Below are 17699 nucleotides of genomic sequence, written 5' to 3'. Positions count from 1 at the left end.
ACTTGAGTGTTGATGAAGAAGACAGAGATCGTGTTGGAGCTTTGAGCCACTTGCCTCTCCATTAGTCCCCAGCTGTGATGCTGTATGAATTGTTATTCCCTTTGAGATTTGGCATTCTTGCAAATCTGACCTGATGACTGCAAGATGAAAAGCTTTGCCAATATGTATCATTTTTTCAGCAACCCTGTATTTAGTAAACCATCCCACAGGAGAATTAGGTTGATACCAGAACTGAGAGGTTCTATCTGTTCGAAAAATGAAACAGTCTGGGACTCCTTTATCCAGAAGAGAGCAGTCTCAGGGATGACTGAGTAGAGTCTTTACGATTATGATTTGGTACAATTGGGTAGAGAAGATGTTTGGGTGAGACTAGAGGTCAGATTATTGTGGAACTGAGAAGACACTGCAGACCTTTTGAAGTGGGGAGGATGGGCAGAACCCAAACACAGAAAGTGTTGAATTTTGTTTGATAATATTAGGCAAGCACTATACAAAGTGTTATAGTTGTTCAACATTGACAAGAGATTGTGTGTTCAGCTCCATTTGACACAGCTAGCTTCAGATTTTAATGGCTTTTCTTAATTGTAACATTTTTGTTTTTCTCACAGCGATAAATCTGAATCAATAAATGGGAGCTCAGGCACCGGAAGTGAGTAAATGTTGAACTATTTCCTATCTGTAAATTCACCTTTGCTCTCCTGTGACAAAACTAGTGAAGGAACGATGAAGAGCTTTGTGATGATTCCTCGTCGATACGTCCCAGTGTCTCTATGAATTAATCTAAGCATCGCCAAATCCCTCTTCCTGATTGGCCCATTCTTAACCATATAGAAAGAAATGGCCATGTTGGTCCCAGGTAGTTCCTTCAGTATCTCCTTCAGCAGTCCTGTCTGCTCCTTCCATGGTCACCTGTTATTGCCCCAACACCACCTCCACCCACCACCTAGACAGTCAAAGGTTTCCAGACGCCTCCTATGTCCATGCCATTTTTCCCATTCCCATCTCCCCAGGCTAGTCCCTCCTCAGCAATTCTCCTGGTCTTCCCGTTAAAGGTGACATCCTCATACTTTAATACACACTAGGAACAGTATTGCCAGTGTCTCTGGAATTAAATAATCAATCTAGCTATCCACATAATGAAATGATTAAATGGACGTTGTGATTTGGTTCTTTGTCCCAGTGTTCTCCCTCCTCCTCTGAAGCCATTTTCATGGAATGCTGACTTTCAGTGCAAAAAATGTTCACAAGATGCCAAATTCATCACGTTCCTCTCTTTTTCAAATTCTGTGGGATAAGACCATAAGACATAGGAGCAGAAATTAGGCTATTCAGCCCATTGAGTTTGCTCCACCATTCAATCATGGCTGACAAGTTTCTCAATCCCATTCTCCCACTTTCTCCCCATAATCTTTGCTCCCCTTGATACTCAAGAACCTATCTATCTAAGTCTTAAATATACTCAGTGACCTGGCCTCCACAGCCATCTGTGGCAATGAATTCAATAGACTAATCACTCTCTGGCTGAAGAAGTTTCTCACACTCTCCATTCTACAAGGTCTTCCCTTTACTCTAAGGCTGTGCCCTTGGGTGCTAGTCTCTCCTACCAATGGAAACATCTTCCCAACATCCACTCTGTCCAGGCCATTCAGGATTCTGTATGTTTCAATTAGATGCCCCCTCATCCTTCTAATCTCCATCAAGTGTAAACTCAGAGTTTTCATACATTCCTCACATGTTAAGCTTTTCATTCGTGGGACCATTCTCGTGGACCTTCTCTGAACACGCTCCAGGGCCAGTACATCCTTCCTGAGATATGGGGCCCAAAACTGCGCACAATATTCCAAATGTAGTCTGACCAGAGCCTTATAGAGCCTCAGAAGTACATCCCTGCTTTTATATTCAAGTCCTGTCAAACTAAATGCCATCATTGCATTTGCCTTCCTGACTACTGACTCAGCCTGCAAGTTTATCTTGAGAGAATCCTGGACTAGAACTCCCAAGTCTCTTTGTGCTTCAGGTTTCTGAATTTTCTCCCCATTCTTCCTAGACAGACAGATGTTTAGTTCAGAGTCTCACTCGAAAGTTGGCACCTCTAACAATGCAGCACTCCCCCTGTACGTATTCGAGAGTCAGCCTTGATGTTTGTGTTGAAGCCCAGCCACAAGCTTTAGTGAGGACCATGGCTGAGAGATCACAATGTCAGTCTTCATGTGAACTGGACACTGACTGAGTACTGGCAAGATATTTCACCTTAATGTGCTTCATAGCTGAGCGAGCTATCTGTACTTTCCATTATGGAAGATTCCAGGACCCTTGGTTAGTTTTATTAAGATATATTTTCCCCATCCCAGTGGACGCAGGGATACGCTGTTTGACACATTTGGATGGCATCTCTCCTTCTGAGTCAGAACCTCTGGCTTTGAGTTCTCCACCAGGGGCTTGTAGTTTTAGATATTTTCCCAATCAACCTGTGCAGAGATGTTATTACACACGTCTGGAGCAGATGGAATTTGAACCCAGGTCTCCTTGCTCAAAGATAGGGACTCTACTACTGTGCTACAAGTTATAAGTTTATATGAAAGTTGTATCATAGGTCAATCACCCACTTGTAAATCCTTCCGACATTCCTGTTGGCAGGTGGTGAAAGGGGGAGAGACTCCCAATCAGCCACCCATCAGTATCGATCACAAACTAGAGCAGTAGCTTTCCCGAAAGTGTGGCCCAATTCATGGGAAGGCCACGTTCGCAAATGGGGACAGCAGGAAAGATGGACCAAATGGACACACAGAGTGCAATGAGCTGATGCAGCCCTGAGTGATTAGTGCACAGCAAGCACACGGATTCCGGACTTTCCTGAACGGTCTCTGAACCTGAAACCTGGAAAGTTATGTTCCCGGTGTAAGAGGCCTGAAGCAGCATAGTGGCTGGGTCATTGATACAACCCAGATTCCCAGGTGAATAATCTCATGGAGGGATTTCAGATCCCATGGCAACGGTTTGCATCAGAATCAGGAAATAAAACCCAACTGGTTCATTCACATTCCTACTGACAGGAAAGCTTCCCTGATGTGACCTGCACATGACCCCACTTATACCAATGTGGCTGATCTCTGAAGTGCCCAAGAAAGCCATTCGGTTCTCTCAGATTCTCAAGAACAAGTGCTGAGATTCAAGAGGATCTCACCACCATCTTCTCCGGACAGCTAAAGGCCAACCAGTAAATGTTAGCCAGCAACTCGAGAATGAATTAGAACAAGTTTGGATCAAGCAAATTATTTATCTGTGAGGGCAAAGAATTTACTCAGAATATGTTAATGTTTGCACTGTTGTACTATATGGGCCCACCCATATCATTCACATACAATGTCAATAGGACACTCCACCTTCCCCCGTTTTATGCAAACATGGTTGTAAATCCCTACCTAGTAATTAAACATTTGCACCTCTGTTATATTCTAAGTTTTGTTGCCATAGTCTCACCAAACCATAGGGGCTGCTCTCTCATTAGAGAGAAGCGACTGGTGATGATTTAACCTGAGGGCCACCAGACCTCAGGGTGAGGGAAGAGATTGAGAAGGAGAGTCCTTCATGGTAACCACAAACTGGTGATGGGAATTTAATCCACACTGTTCGCATTACACTGCTCTGTAAATCAACAATCCAGCCAACTGAGCTAAACCGATTTATAGTAATCAAGTCTAAGCAAAATGAATTTGCAGTGGTATCGCTCTGATCTCAGGAGTTGCGATGGGGTTTAGTTATCTTGCTGGAATCCCTATTTCTGTTCCCTTTGGCCGTGTTGCTGTTGACCCAGACGACAGCAGAATATGCATGTGATGTTTCCACAATGTACTTTGTGATGAAAGCAAAGCTGATGAATGTGGGTGACCTGCTAGTTGAAATGCCTGCCATTTCACACCCATTGTGTGGCTCAGATCTCCCTTGCACCTCTCTTCCTGCACTGTCCTCTATTTGCGGTCCTCTCCCGGTGGTTTTGGGGGTTTTGCCTGTGATTGAGAGTTCTCTTGCATTGTACACATCTTTCTTTGTTTCTGACCCTGTCAGCTCTGAGCCCCTCTGTGCGGAGCACTGTGAACAGCACGGCAGCAGCACCAGCAGCAGCAACAACATCTATCAGCCACCCCACTGCCATTACCAGGCTCCAGATGCAGCTCCATCTCCACGACCTCCAGCAAAACGCCAGTGATCTCCGCAATCAACTCCAGCAGCTGCGTAAACTCCAGGTATCCCAGTGCCTTCCACACAGACAACAACACAAAGAACTTGCTTTTATAAACCACTTTTCACAACCCGGGGACATTTCAAGTGTGTTACAGCCAATGAAATAACTTGAACTGCTGTCACCTCTGTAATGTAGTTAAAAATCACAGAACACCAGGTTATAATCCAACTGGTTAATTTGGAAGCACTAGCTTTTGCAGCGCTGCTTCTTCATCAGGTGGTTGTGGAGCAGGACCCTAAGACACAGTATTTATAGCAATGCATTACAGTCGGCACATTCTGGAATATAGGAAGTGGGAAGGTCGGTAAACGCACAGCGAGCTCCCACAACAGTGTGATAATGATGAGCTCAGCTGTTCCTTTTGGGATTAGATCAAGGGATTAATATTGGCCAGATGATAACTGAAGTCAGTTTCTGAGACTGACACCTAAATTAATCCCTGGACTGAGCATATTGCCCAATGAGGAAAGGCTAGGCAGGTGAGTCCTGAATCCTTAGAGTTTAGAAAAGTCAGAGGTAGCTGAATTGAAACATGAGATCTTGAAAGGACTTGACCAGATGTATGTGGAAAAGATGTTTCCTCTTGTGGGAGAGTCTAGAACTCGAGGGTCACAGTTTATAAATAAGGGGTTTCTCCATGAGGGTTGAGAGTGTTTGGAGTTCCCTTCCTCTCAAGGCTGTGGCTGGGGATGAATGATTATCAGGGTGTGCAGGAATGTAGAGTTGAGGTTAAAAACCAGATCAGCCATGATCTTATTGGATGGCAGAGCAAACTTGAAGGGCCAAGTGACTCTCTTGTGGCTCCCCTACTCTTCTGTGAAATAGTGTCACAGGATCTTGTCCCTCTCGAGCCGGCAGGAGGAGCCTCAGTTTAACATGAGGTCCATTTCACAGCAGAAGGCACAGAGTTTGGAACAGAGTTTTAAACCCCTCTCACTTCTCATTTGATCTGAAGTTGCCCTCAGGTGTTGTTTTTGAGCTGTTTGAAACAATTGTTCCCATCTCTGAACCAAAGAGAATTCTCCTGTTCCTCTGCTCAGCTGGTGGTCGGGATTGATTGCTGATAGCTGAGAGAGAGGTGAAGAGGTCAGCTGTCTGTGAAATGATCTTAGCCCACGGGCTGCTGGTGTGTGGCTTTTATTTGTATTCATTAGTAGAATGGGAGCATCACTGACTAATTTATTGCCCATCCCTAATCACCAGGAAGGTGGCGGTGAGCTGCCTTCCTGAACCACTGCTGACCATTTGCCGTAGGGAGACGGACCCAGGATGTAGTTCTAAGATATTGATCCAGCAATGCTAAAGGAGCAGTGATCTATTTCCAAGTAGGTTGGTGAGTATCTTCTCAGGAAACTTGTAGGTGGTGGTATAGGTGGATCATGTATCTGCTGCCCTAGTCCTTCTCAATGGTAGAGGCTGTGGATTTGCAAAGTGTGGTCAAAGGAGTGTTGTAATGCATCTCATACACGGTACACACTGTCAGCATTATGCATCGGTTGTGGAGGCAGTTTAGCTTCAAGCTGGTGCCAATCAAGCGGGCTACTTTATCCTGGTGAAAGCTTCTTGAGTGTTTTTGGAGCTACGTCATCCAGGAAAATTGGCAATTTTCCATCACACTCCTGACTTGTGTCATGTAGAGACAGGAGATAAGTTACTCACTCTGAGTTGATAAAGTGTGGTGCTGGAAGAAGCACAACAGGTCAGACAGCAAACAAGGAGCAAGAGAGTTGACATTTCGGGCATTAGCCCTTCACCAGTCCTGATGAAGGGCTTATGCTCAAAGCATCAACTCTCCTGCTCCTCGGCTGCTACCTGACTGGCTGTGCTTTTCCAGCACCACACTTTATCGACTCTGACTCTCCAGCATCTGCAGTCCTCACGATCTCCAAATTACTCACTCCACCATGACTTTAGATTTTATCTGAGAATTTGAACGTCAGAGACTGGGGTTTTTTGTTCCGTTAAAGGAATTATCATTTTAGAGGCTTGATGTTGACTTATAGAAGCATCTGCCTTGGCTGCTGGACATTAACCTGTGTGTCGTGTTAACATTAGCACTGAAACAATGCAATAATAGATTGAAACCATCCAAGGGATTGTCCCTGTATATATCATTTTCCATTTCTTTTTGTCTAATTTTCTTAATGGAATGGATGGGGAATTATTCCGAATCTTGGGATGGTGGCACAGAAACCTGGAATTGTTGCTGCCTTGATTCTTGGGCTGGGAGATGGAAATCAGGAATGTTTCTGGATCTTGAGTGTGCTCCCAGGTGAAACAGTCACCTTTTGGGGTTTTCACACTGGCACTGTCTGAAGGGGATGGGTAAGTTCACAAAGTCAGAGAGTCCATCAGGAGCCTTCCACTTGGGTGTGAGGTTCAGTTGCATGCAGTGGAGGGTATTAGAAAATGGATCCAACTTTAGTTCACAGAGTCAAACAGCACGGAAACAAATCCTTCAGTCCAACTTGTCCATGTGTACCAAGTTTTCCCAATTTCCCAAACTAATCCCATTTGCCTGCATTTGACCCATATTCCTCTAAACCTTTCCTTTTTATGTACCTGTCCAATGTTTTTTAAATGTTGTAACTGTACCTGCATCTACCCACTTCCCCTGGTAGTTCATTTCACACACCAACCACCCTCTGTGTGATAAAGTTGCCCCTCAGGTCCCTTTTAAATCTTTCTCCTCTCACCTCAGAAATATATCCTCTAGTTTTGAACTCCCCTACCCTAGAGAAATAAATCTTTGCTATTCATCTTATCTATGCCCTTCATGATTTTATAAATCTCTTTAAGGTCATCCCTCAGCTATGCTCTAGTGTAAAAAGTCCCAACCTATCCAGCCTCTCCTTATACCTCAAACCCTCCAGTTCCGGCAACATCCTTGTAACTCTTATCTGAACCCTCTCCAACTTAGTAATGTGCAAACTATAGCAGGGTGCCCAGAAATATACCTAGTACTCCAAAAGTAGCCTCACCAATGTCCTATACAACTGCAACATGACATCCCGACCGTTTACTCAATGTTCTGAGCAATGAAGGCAAACATGCAAGATGCCTTCTTAACCATCCTATCTACCTACGATGCATGTTTCAAGGAATTATGTACCTGAACCCCTAGGTCTCTCTGTTCTACAACACTACCCAGGGCCCTACCATCAATTGTATAAGTCTTGCCCTTGTCTGTTTTCCCAAAATGCAACACCTCACATTTATCCAAATTCAACTCCATCTGCCACTCCTCAGCCCATTGGTCTAGTTGATTAAGATCTCTTTGTAATCTTAGATAACCCTCTTCACTGTCCACTATACAAACAATTTTGGTGTAATCCACAAACTTACTTACCATGCCTCCGAAATTCTCATCCAAATTATTTATATAAATGTCAAACGAGTGGACCCAGCACCTGTCCCTGTGGCACACCTTTGGTCACAGGCCTCTAGTCCAAGAAACAACCCTCTACCACCACTCTGTCTCTCAACCAATGGTTTAAAACTTTAAATAAAAGTAGAGCTAGAAGCCAGGCCAGCAGTGTGAGCAGGGGATTGAGGGAATGAATAATACCTCTACTTTGGCTTCATTATACTCGGACAGGCAGAGAGAGCTGGTATACCTGCCTGGGATATGACCCGTCATTGGGGATGTACAGTTCTGAGGAAGAGTCATACTTGACTGGAAATGTTAACTCTGTTTCTCTCTCCACAGATGCTGCCAGACCTACTGAGTTTCTCCAACATTCTCTGTTTTTGTTTCAGATTTCCAGCATCCACAGGATTTTGATTTTATTCAAGAAACTGAGAAACCTTCCTTTGTGGATAGAGTTTATTTACTACTCAATCTTACAGCTCCTTTCAAAACCACCACACCCCTCCTCCCCGTACACTGTTATAGGTACTCCCTATATATGTGTACTTTTGTATTTTTCCAACCAACCTGTTCAAAGATGTTATTGACATACCTCTGGAGCAGATGAGACTTTAACCTGGGTCTCCTAGCTCAGAGGTATTGACATATACATAGCCTGTGTATGTATAGTCATACTCAGATACTTAATAGCTACTGCAGTTTCTCCCACATCTTAAATAAAGATATTAACAAACTTAACAGTGTGATTATCTATCCAGACATTAAAACAGGGCTGCTGATTGGATTTGTTATCCTCTATAGAGTCCTCAGCCTTATCATTCCCAAAGGAGATACTCACTGTCTGTTCAGTCCTGCAGTTCAGGTTTTGATGTATTGTCATTACCCTCTCTAACAGGTCCAAAGCCAAGACACCATGAAGAACATGATGAAGCGCTTGGAGTCAGAGATAAGTATCAGGGTGACAGAAACTCTAAGGAAGCAGGAAGATCCTCTCCATCGCCAGCGTGCTCTGGTAGAAGAGGAGAGACAGAAGTATCTGAATGACGAAGAGATGATTGTGCAGCAGCTGAAGTAAGTTGGAAGTTATTTACAAAGCCAAATGGACTGACAGCAGATTATATGAACCATAACTTGAAAGGGCAGAGCATTGAGCTCAGTGACACTACAATAATATTAACATGACTGGATTGTCACTTGATTTGCTAATCTCCTTCAGAGAAGGAAATCTGCCTTCCTTACCCTAAATATCTGACCCTAACTGTGACTCCAGACTGGTTGATCCTTAACCACAAAAAGTGTTACCACATAGATTGCAAAGTTCAAGAAGTTTTTTCACCCTCACCTTCTCGTGGCTAATTACAGACAGACAGTAAATGCTGGCATAACTAGTGACTCCCACATCCCATGAAAGAAAAGTTTTAGCTGCTTTCTGAAATGCCGATGAAACTCTTACAGTTTTAATTCAGAAGACAGATCACTGCTGCCTCTTAAAGGCAGTTAGGATTGGCTAACGACTCCTGCCTCATGTAGCGAGGTCGACGTTGTTCAGAATTCAGACAGGCAGATCATCCCTCCACCTGGGTGACAGCTTCTGAGTGTCTCACCTGACAGCCTGACCCAAATTTCTGATGCGTGCTTTCAGGTAGAAATCTCGATAAGAATGTGAAGGAAAGGCAGAGGATTTTAATAAAGTTTGAGGTTCTGGGTAAGAATTAGCTGGGTAGACACTGACACTGTTTAAATTGTAATGCAGTCGAAACAGTGTGATGAAAGGTATAAAACTTAAATATATTCCGGATTTTTAATTTCAAAATAAAGGCCAATGGGCGTAGGTTACTTCTGTGGACACTCCTTCTGAAAGAGTGTCTTAAATTCAGCATTTGTCAAAAAGCAAGTGACTGCAGAGGCCAGTGGTTGTACGTTTGAGTTTACAACAGGTAGGGTAAGGATTTAAGGCTTTATATTCAGTTCAGCATAATCTGAGATTGAGCAAGTGTTTTTTAAAAATTCACTTCAGACAGCATCAGAGTGGACTTCAGAAGCAAGTTTAGTTTCTCTCCTGGAAGGAATTGAGTGCAGTTTCAGTTACTGAAAATGTGTTGCTGGAAAAGCGCAGCAGGTCAGGCAGCATCCAAGGAGCAGGAGAATCGACGTTTCGGGCATAAGCCCTTCTTCAGGAATTATGCCCGAAACGTCGATTCTCCTTCTCCTTGGATGCTGCCTGACCTGCTGCGCTTTTCCAGCAACACATTTTCAGCTTTGATCTCCAGCATCTGCAGTCCTCACTTTCTCCTTGCAGTTTCAGTTAACCAATCACCCCAATCAAAGGGTTTAGTCTACTCAGAAACTGTAGATTATTAGAACAGTTGAGTTTATAAGCCCTCAAATTTGTGAATAAACACGTCAGCAGAAAAAACTCATTTTCTCTGCAGTCCATGGCACAGAAACTGGAAGCAATTAGTTAAGGAGAAACTCAAAGAGTTGAGATAACAGTGCAAACTCGCTGGACTTGCGTCTCTGTCATGGATAGTGTTGGGAAACAGGTTGTGACTTTGTTTTGTTGTGTGTTTTAAGATAATTTAACAACCATCTGTAGTTATATGGCTTAGGATTTGTCATTTTCTTTGTCTGTGTAATCAATGAGGAAAGCCTGCAGCTTCATGTGGATATGTTTCAGTGACTGACCATGTTAAACAACTCAACAACAAAATGATCATATGATCTATCAAGCCAGGTTTGATTTCTGACTTGTCCATGAATAACATCAGCTGAGCTCAATAACACTTGGATCTGAAGAGGGGCAGAGGAGAGAAACATTGCACAGCCTGACTCACTGACAACCAATGCCATCTGGTGATCATGGCTGTAAGTAAATAGGAGGAGATTCTGAATGGCTGCTAACTGCTGCTAAATACAAAGGATTGTCTCTCGAGTCTTTGCTTTCACATTTCGACCATGAATTTGGAAGGATTCCTAATGCAAACAGAAGGAGATAATTTAAATCAAACTCTTGGAAAAATTCTTGGTGTGATGAAGCCCAATTTGAAATAACAACAACTTGCATTTATGGAGCTTCCTTAACACTCTAGATTGTGTCTATAAGAATATTGTTCTGTTGGTAACACTTGCCCAACATTAACATTATATATAGCCAATGAGGTTTTATTGGCTTATTCAACCAAATTGTTCTCTGACTCTATATTCACTTTGATAGTTTTCTGGATGATAGCATAATACTTTAGCCAACTTTGGAGTTCAAGGTTTAACATTCCATCTTCCTATTCTCCTCCGTTTCTTTCTTTTAAGTATCTCCAACTGGTCTGACACTTTTATTTCACTTGCTATTACTTTCAGTATTGTTAATACTCTTTTCTAGTGACGATACTCCCTGTCATAACCTCTCTTTAACACTTTAATAAGCCACACCCTATCTGGCGGACTCGCCATGTGATGCACATCACTGAGCTTCTTTTTGATTGGTTTAGATCCAGTGATTGCAACAACAAATCCAATTTTTTTTGCCTCTTACAAAATCTGGAAATGTCTGATTAGGCTGTCTTAAAATCTCATACTTTAATTAATTAAGCTTCTTAATAAGCTTAACATTTTGACATTTTGACAGGTTCATAGTTGCAGATTGCCCTCTTGACAAGCTGGTGTGTACATTCACAGCTACATCTGTCCAAACACTCTCCCAGCTAAAGATCCCAACACTCTCCCAGCTAAAGATCCAAACACTCTCCCAGCTAAAGGTCCAAACACACTCCCAGCTAAAGATCCAAACACTCTCCCAGCTAAAGATCCAAACACACTCCCAGCTAAAGGTCCAAACACTCTCCCAGCTAAAGGTCTCAACACTCTCCCAGCTAAAGGTCCCAACACTATCCCAGCTAAAGGTCCCAACACTATCCCAGCTAAAGGTCCCAACACTATCCCAGCTAAAGGTCCAAACACCCTCCCAGCTAAAGGTCCCAACACTCTCCCAGCTAAAGGTCCCAACACTCTCCCAGCTAAAGGTCTCAACACTCTCCCAGCTAAAGTCCCAATACTCTTCCAGCTAAAGGTCCAAACACTCACCCAGCTAAAGGTCCCAACATTCTCCCAGCTAAAGGTCCCAACACTGTCCCAGCTAAAGGTCCAAACACTCTCCCAGCTAAAGGTCCCAACACTCTCCCAGCTAAAGGTCCCAACACTCTCTCCCAGCTAAAGGTCTCAACACTCTCCCAGCTAAAGATCCAAATGTTTTTTAGCCACTTAATTTGTCCAGGTCCTTTGCATATGAGGTGGAATATCTTTCCACTTTTTAAATGTTGCAGATATTTATTTTTAGTTAAATCAAAATCCCTGATTCATTATTCTAAGCTACTGTGCCTCTCTCCCAGTCCTCTTGTCTGAATCCCTGATCTCTTTGGAGTTCAAGGTTTAACATTCCATCTTCCTATTCTCCTCTGTTTTTTCTTTTTTCTCTCTTTCAATTTTATTTGCTTATCTTTCTCCTCACTCTTCAACTCGAGATTTTTAAATCCAATTTAATTTTTCATTCTTTCTCCTTTTGTTTTTCTCTTCTTCTTTTCCATTTCTGATTTTTAAATGTCTCTTTCTGTCTCAAGTTTTATTTTCATTTTTGTTTGAATCTTACTAATTCTAGCAATGACACATCAACTGCAGACTTTCCTGTTAATTCTAAATCCTGGGTCGTTAATTTAATTATCCCATCCTTATGGGATCCTGCTTTTATTTCTACTGCTGGCTCTATCAGCTTCACCTGAAGCCTAGATTTCAAATAACCCACTGTTAATGATTTCTACTCTCAGAGAAAATCTTAGCAACATTCAAGGCCAAATTGAAATTCCAATCCATGCAACAAATTTTGCCACAAAACTTTTTTTATATTCAAAACCTTCACACATTCCTGTGTTTAAAAGAGACTCAGATGCCTCTTAAATTCATTGAATATCAATCCCAGATGAGCCTCCAAATATTATCATCTGAGCTAATGCAGATACTGGATAAGGCAGATCCCAGGGGGAACCTGGTTTGATAGATCACAGGTTTAATTGTTGCAAAATAATAATAAATGTAAAATAATAATTCCTGCCTTTCTGGTCGATTGTAAACTCAGCAGGATAAACATTCCATCCATGAATACTCCAGGCATTCCACCAGACACTTAATCACATTTTTTCTTGGAATCGATGCACTTAGGTCCCAGTTCCAAATGCTTTCCTGACCCGGTCTAACAAAAAATGCCTTCACAGAACTGACCCAGATCCATCTGCCTCTTTCTTTACAAAATCCAAATCCAAAAAAATATAATCCATACATACCATGCACCTTCCATCACAGCAAGTCTGCAGGCTGGCTGTTTTATCATTTTCTCAGATGGGCAAGTACATTGCCCACCTGTCAGCAGTATCCTGTTACCAAGCAACAGCAAGTGCTCTATTGCACATCTCTAAGACATCCAACAACTTATTGCATTAATCAGAAACTAATCCATTTACAAAGTGAAGCAAAGCAAATTCATTGTAATCGGATTGGGTTTTATATGATCCAATCAAACTTTTTTTTGTTGACTGAGCCAGGGATACAGAGCAATGGTGAATCTGTTTCAGAGTCATGGTACAATAGATGGTTGAAGAAAGAACACAAAATAACACGGCTTATGTCTTTTGAAAGATGAAAGGTTTTAGGCAAAGCTCACTGTGTAATAGATTGTGTACTGCTTGTGTATTTGACATCGGGAAGAGAAGGGCTTATGCCCGAAGCACGAAGCCTGCTCCTCGGATGTTGCCTGACCCGCTGCGCTTCTCCAGCACCACACTCTGATCTCCAGCATCTGCAATCCTCACCTTTTCCTATGGGGAGGAGAGTGATGGGCATGTACTTCTGTGATATTTTTGAAAGTTACTCAGCTTATTCCTGTTGTTGAAGGATTGGTTGAGGGATATGAAAGAGGAATGGTTAATGGAATCTTTTGGGATGGTGGAATGTGTAGTGGAGTTCCCCAGGTGTTGATTTTGGAACAATTGCTTTTCCTGATGTGTCTATCAAGTGAACAATTTCCAAGTTTGCAAATGATACAAAACTTGGAAAACTATTGGGGACAGCTGTTGTTGACAAGCTGATGGAGTGGGCAGCTAGTTGGGAGGTAAGGTTCAAAACATAGAGTTGAAAGTTGATATATTTTGGCAGAGAGAACAGGAGAAAAAGCACAAAGCAAAAGAGTATCATCTAATGCCCCTTTGAATGTCTGAATTGAACCTGCCTCCACCACACGTTCAGGCAGTGTTGCAGAACCCTCCCACTCGCTGTGTAAAAAAGCTTTTCCTTGCTTGGCATTTGCTGCTTTTGAAAATTGCCTTATGTTTGCATCCTCTTGATCTCATTCTTGGAAAACACATTCTCTGGTCTATCCAGCTGACTCATGATTTTGGAAAATTTTATCAAATCCCTTAGCCTTTTCTCAAAAAAGGCATCCCAAATTCTCTAATATATCTTCATAACTGGAACGATTCATAAACCTGCACCGGACTATCTCCAGTACGTTCACATCCTTCCGATAGGAGGGAGACCAGATTTGCAACATTTAAGAGGCATCTGGATGGGTATATGAATAGGAAGGGTTGGGAGGGATATGGGCCGGGTGCTGGCAGGTGGGACTAGATTGGGTTGGGATATCTGGTCGGTATGGACGGGTTGGACCGAAGGGCCTGTTTTCATGCTGTACATCTCTATGAATCTATAATTATTTGCAGCAACTTGCGTTATAAGGCTCCTCTGGACTGTAACTGGTTGCGCTAACCCAGATTTTTACTTTGTCCTGATTACCCTTCGACATAACTATCCTGAACATGACAACCATTTGTTTTAATCGGTTCTGCTTTAGGACTCAATGAACAATGAAGTTTCACCTTGAAATGACTGCCCGGTTCAAGTGAAGCTAAAGGGATAAAGTTTCTACGGTGAGCCAGTTACATGTGTGAAGCTCTACTGCCTCTCACTGGCTGAATGAGGTACTTCTATGAAGAAGGCAGGCTTCCGGACAGAACTTAGGCAGGGACTAATCAGGGTCACACTTACTGCCCATCCCTACTTCCCCCGGGGATTAACTGTTGGATATTTGGAGGGTAGTTAAGAGTCAGTTATGTTGGAGTGATGTCTAGGTCAGACGAAGAAGGGAACAAGTGTTCCCTTCATTTCAGAATAATGACAAACATCTTTTTAACCTAATAGCAATGACTGGATTCCAAACATAATTCATCGTATAAACGACAACAGCACTTATCGATGAAGTGATAAAGCAACATTTCAAGCTCAATATTCTTGATTGCAACCAGGCAGATAACACGGGCATTCACCAGAGATTGACAAATCACTTGATGGTTTTAACTTCAGTTCTTGTTTCTCTGAAGGAGCTTGGTGTTTAATTTGTCTTCTTGTTGACAGTGACTTGGAGAAGGCCGTGGATGATTTACAGCGAGACTCGAACCTGAATCAGAAGCTGATCACGGTGCAGGAACTGGAGGACAAGGCGCTGGTCTTACGTCAGTTGGGAGAGACCCTCACTGAACTGAAGGGTAAGGGGGCAGGGACACTGTCAGCTAACCCAGAGGGGGTGAGGGGGGGTGGGGAAGGGGGCAGGGACACTGTCAGCTGACCCAGAGGGGGGTAGGGGAGGAAGGGCCACTGTCAGCTGACCCGGGGGTGGGGGTGGGGTATTGGGCAGGTAGTCTATCCTCTATCACTCCCTCCATGTGGTGTTGGTCTAAGGACTCTGGTCACCTTTAGGATATTTGCTATGACCACACCCACAGGAGTTTAGTACTGACCTGATTCTTGGGTCTGTAAACCCCACAGCCCTGGAGAGACCACCCGCACTGTCCGTGCTCTAATTGCCTCCTCCCCACTGCCTCCAAACTCAGCCCCCCAGCCCCACACTGCCCAGTTCTACTTGCTCCCCAAGATCCACAAGCCCAACTACCCTGGTTGACCCATCATCTTGGAATGCTCCTGCCCCACTGAACTCATCCCGTCCTACTTCAATTCCATCCTCTCTCTCTTGGTTCAGGCACTTCCCACCTACATCCGCGACATAAACCATGTCCTCCAACACTTCAGTAACTTCCAGTTCCCTGGCCCCCAGCACTTTATCTACACTATAGACATGCAGTCCCTATACAGATCCATATCCCACAAGGATGGCCTCCAGGCCCTCTGTTTCTTCCTCTCCAACAGATTTATCCAGTCCCTCTCACCAATATCCTCCTCCACCTCACCGAACTGGTCCTCACCCTCAAGTACTTTTCTATGAACTCCTCCCATTTCCTCCAAATCCAGGGGGCGGCCATGGGCACCCAGATGGTCCCAGTTACGCCTGCCTCTTTGTCGGCTATGTCGAACAGTCCCTCTTCAGTACCTGCCCCAACCCTTCTGCCATTACATCGATGACTATATCCATGCAGTATCCTGCACCCGGGCTGAACTGGAGCAGTTCACCGACTTCGCCCACAACTTCCACCCCAACCTTAAATTCACTTGGTCCATCTCGGACACTCCCCTCACCTTTCTTGACCTCTCTGCTTCCATCTCCGGCGACCGTCTCCAGGCGGATGTTTACTACAAACCCCAGACTCCCATAACTACCTGGACTACACCTCCTCCCACCCAGTATCCCGCAAGAACGCCATCCCGTTCTCCCAATTCCTCCACCTCATCTGCTCGGATGAGGAGACATTCCACTCCCAAGCATCCCAGATGTCCACCTGTTTCGACATGGGGAATGAGGGACTGAATTGGTGTTGCACTGGTCTGTGTTGAACTGACTTGGTTTGTGCCTGTTTCTGTAGCTCAGTTCCCCAGCCTGCAGAGTAAAATGCGAGTCATTCTCCGTGTTGAAGTGGAAGCAGTGAAGTTCCTGAAGGAGGAGCCTCACAGGTTGGATATCCTGCTGAAACGATGTAAGACTGTCACAGATGCCCTTGCCACGTTGAGAAGGTAATGGAACCGATCCTGGTGTCTGTTATAGAAGCAGCAGCTTTCAGTTGGAATTCAGAAATGTATGTCCAACCCCGATCCTGTGAAGTGAACAGCATTTCCTTAGGGTGGCGCCATTACTGGAATTTGTTGGATTGGGGATTGGGCGAATTGTGACCATTTCCCATTGAATGAGCCAATAATTCAAAGCCTGGCCCAGCAACAGGTCAGTGAGCAGTGTCCCAGCACAAAGCACCAGTCCCACCGGCTGCAGTGAGAGGCTGTTCCACCTCAGGGCTGTGGTGACTTTGGGCTGTGGTGATTCTAGGATGTTATATCCCTCTAAACCCTTCCTAGTCATACACCAATCTAGGTGCCTTTTAAATGTTGTAATTGTACCAGCCTCCACCACTCCCTCTGGCAGCTCATTCCATACATGTACCACCCCCTACGTGAAAAAGTTGCCCCTTAGGTGTCTTTTATATCTTTCCCCTTTCTCCTTAAACCTATGCCCTCTGGTTTAGGGCTCTCCCACCCTGGGAATAAAGACCTTGGCTATTCAACCTCTCCATGTCCCTCATAATTTTGTAAATCTCTATAAGGTCACCCCTCAACCTCCAAAGCTCCAGAGAAAACAGCTCCAGCCTATTCAGCCTCTCCCTCTAGCTCAAAGCCTCCAATCCTGGAAATATCCTTCTCAATCTTTTCTGAACCCTTTCAAATTTAACAACATCTTTCCTATAGCAGGGAGACCAGAAATGAATACAGTATTCTAAAAGTGGCCTTACCAATGTCCTGTCCAACTGCAACATGACCTCCCAACTCTTATACTTGATGCTCTGATCAATGGAGGCAAACATACCAAACACCTTCTTCACTGTCCTGTCTACCTGGGACTCCACTTTTAAGGAACGGTGTATTTTCACCCCCTTGGTCCCTTTGACAACACTCCCCAGGGCCCAACCTTTAACTATCTAAGTCCTGCCCTGGTTTGCCTTACCAAAATGCAGTTATCTGAATGAAACTTTAGCTGCCACCCCTCAGCCCATTGGCCCATCTGATCCAAGGTCCCGTTGTGCTTCTTTGTTGTGCACTGCATCACCCAATTTT

General features: G+C 43.9%; 1 protein-coding gene across 29 annotated transcripts in view; it reads left to right on the top strand.

The window, feature by feature from the left end:
- srcin1a (SRC kinase signaling inhibitor 1a) overlaps nt 1-17699 on the top strand; it is a 525004-nt gene that overhangs the window by 462281 nt on the left and 45024 nt on the right. For all 29 annotated transcript variants that reach the window (XM_072561312.1, XM_072561311.1, XM_072561313.1 and 26 more), the window contains 5 exons: nt 609-649; nt 4066-4244; nt 8509-8684; nt 15063-15193; nt 16463-16610. In XM_072561312.1, the coding sequence (XP_072417413.1) occupies nt 609-649; nt 4066-4244; nt 8509-8684; nt 15063-15193; nt 16463-16610 (675 nt within the window). The remainder of the gene's footprint in view (nt 1-608; nt 650-4065; nt 4245-8508; nt 8685-15062; nt 15194-16462; nt 16611-17699) is intronic.

The sequence above is a fragment of the Chiloscyllium punctatum genome, chromosome 42 (assembly GCF_047496795.1).
Source record: "Chiloscyllium punctatum isolate Juve2018m chromosome 42, sChiPun1.3, whole genome shotgun sequence".
Classification (NCBI taxonomy): Eukaryota; Metazoa; Chordata; class Chondrichthyes; order Orectolobiformes; family Hemiscylliidae; genus Chiloscyllium; species Chiloscyllium punctatum.
The sequence above is the reverse complement of the archived record's forward strand: the minus strand, read 5'-3'. Positions and strand labels throughout refer to the sequence as shown.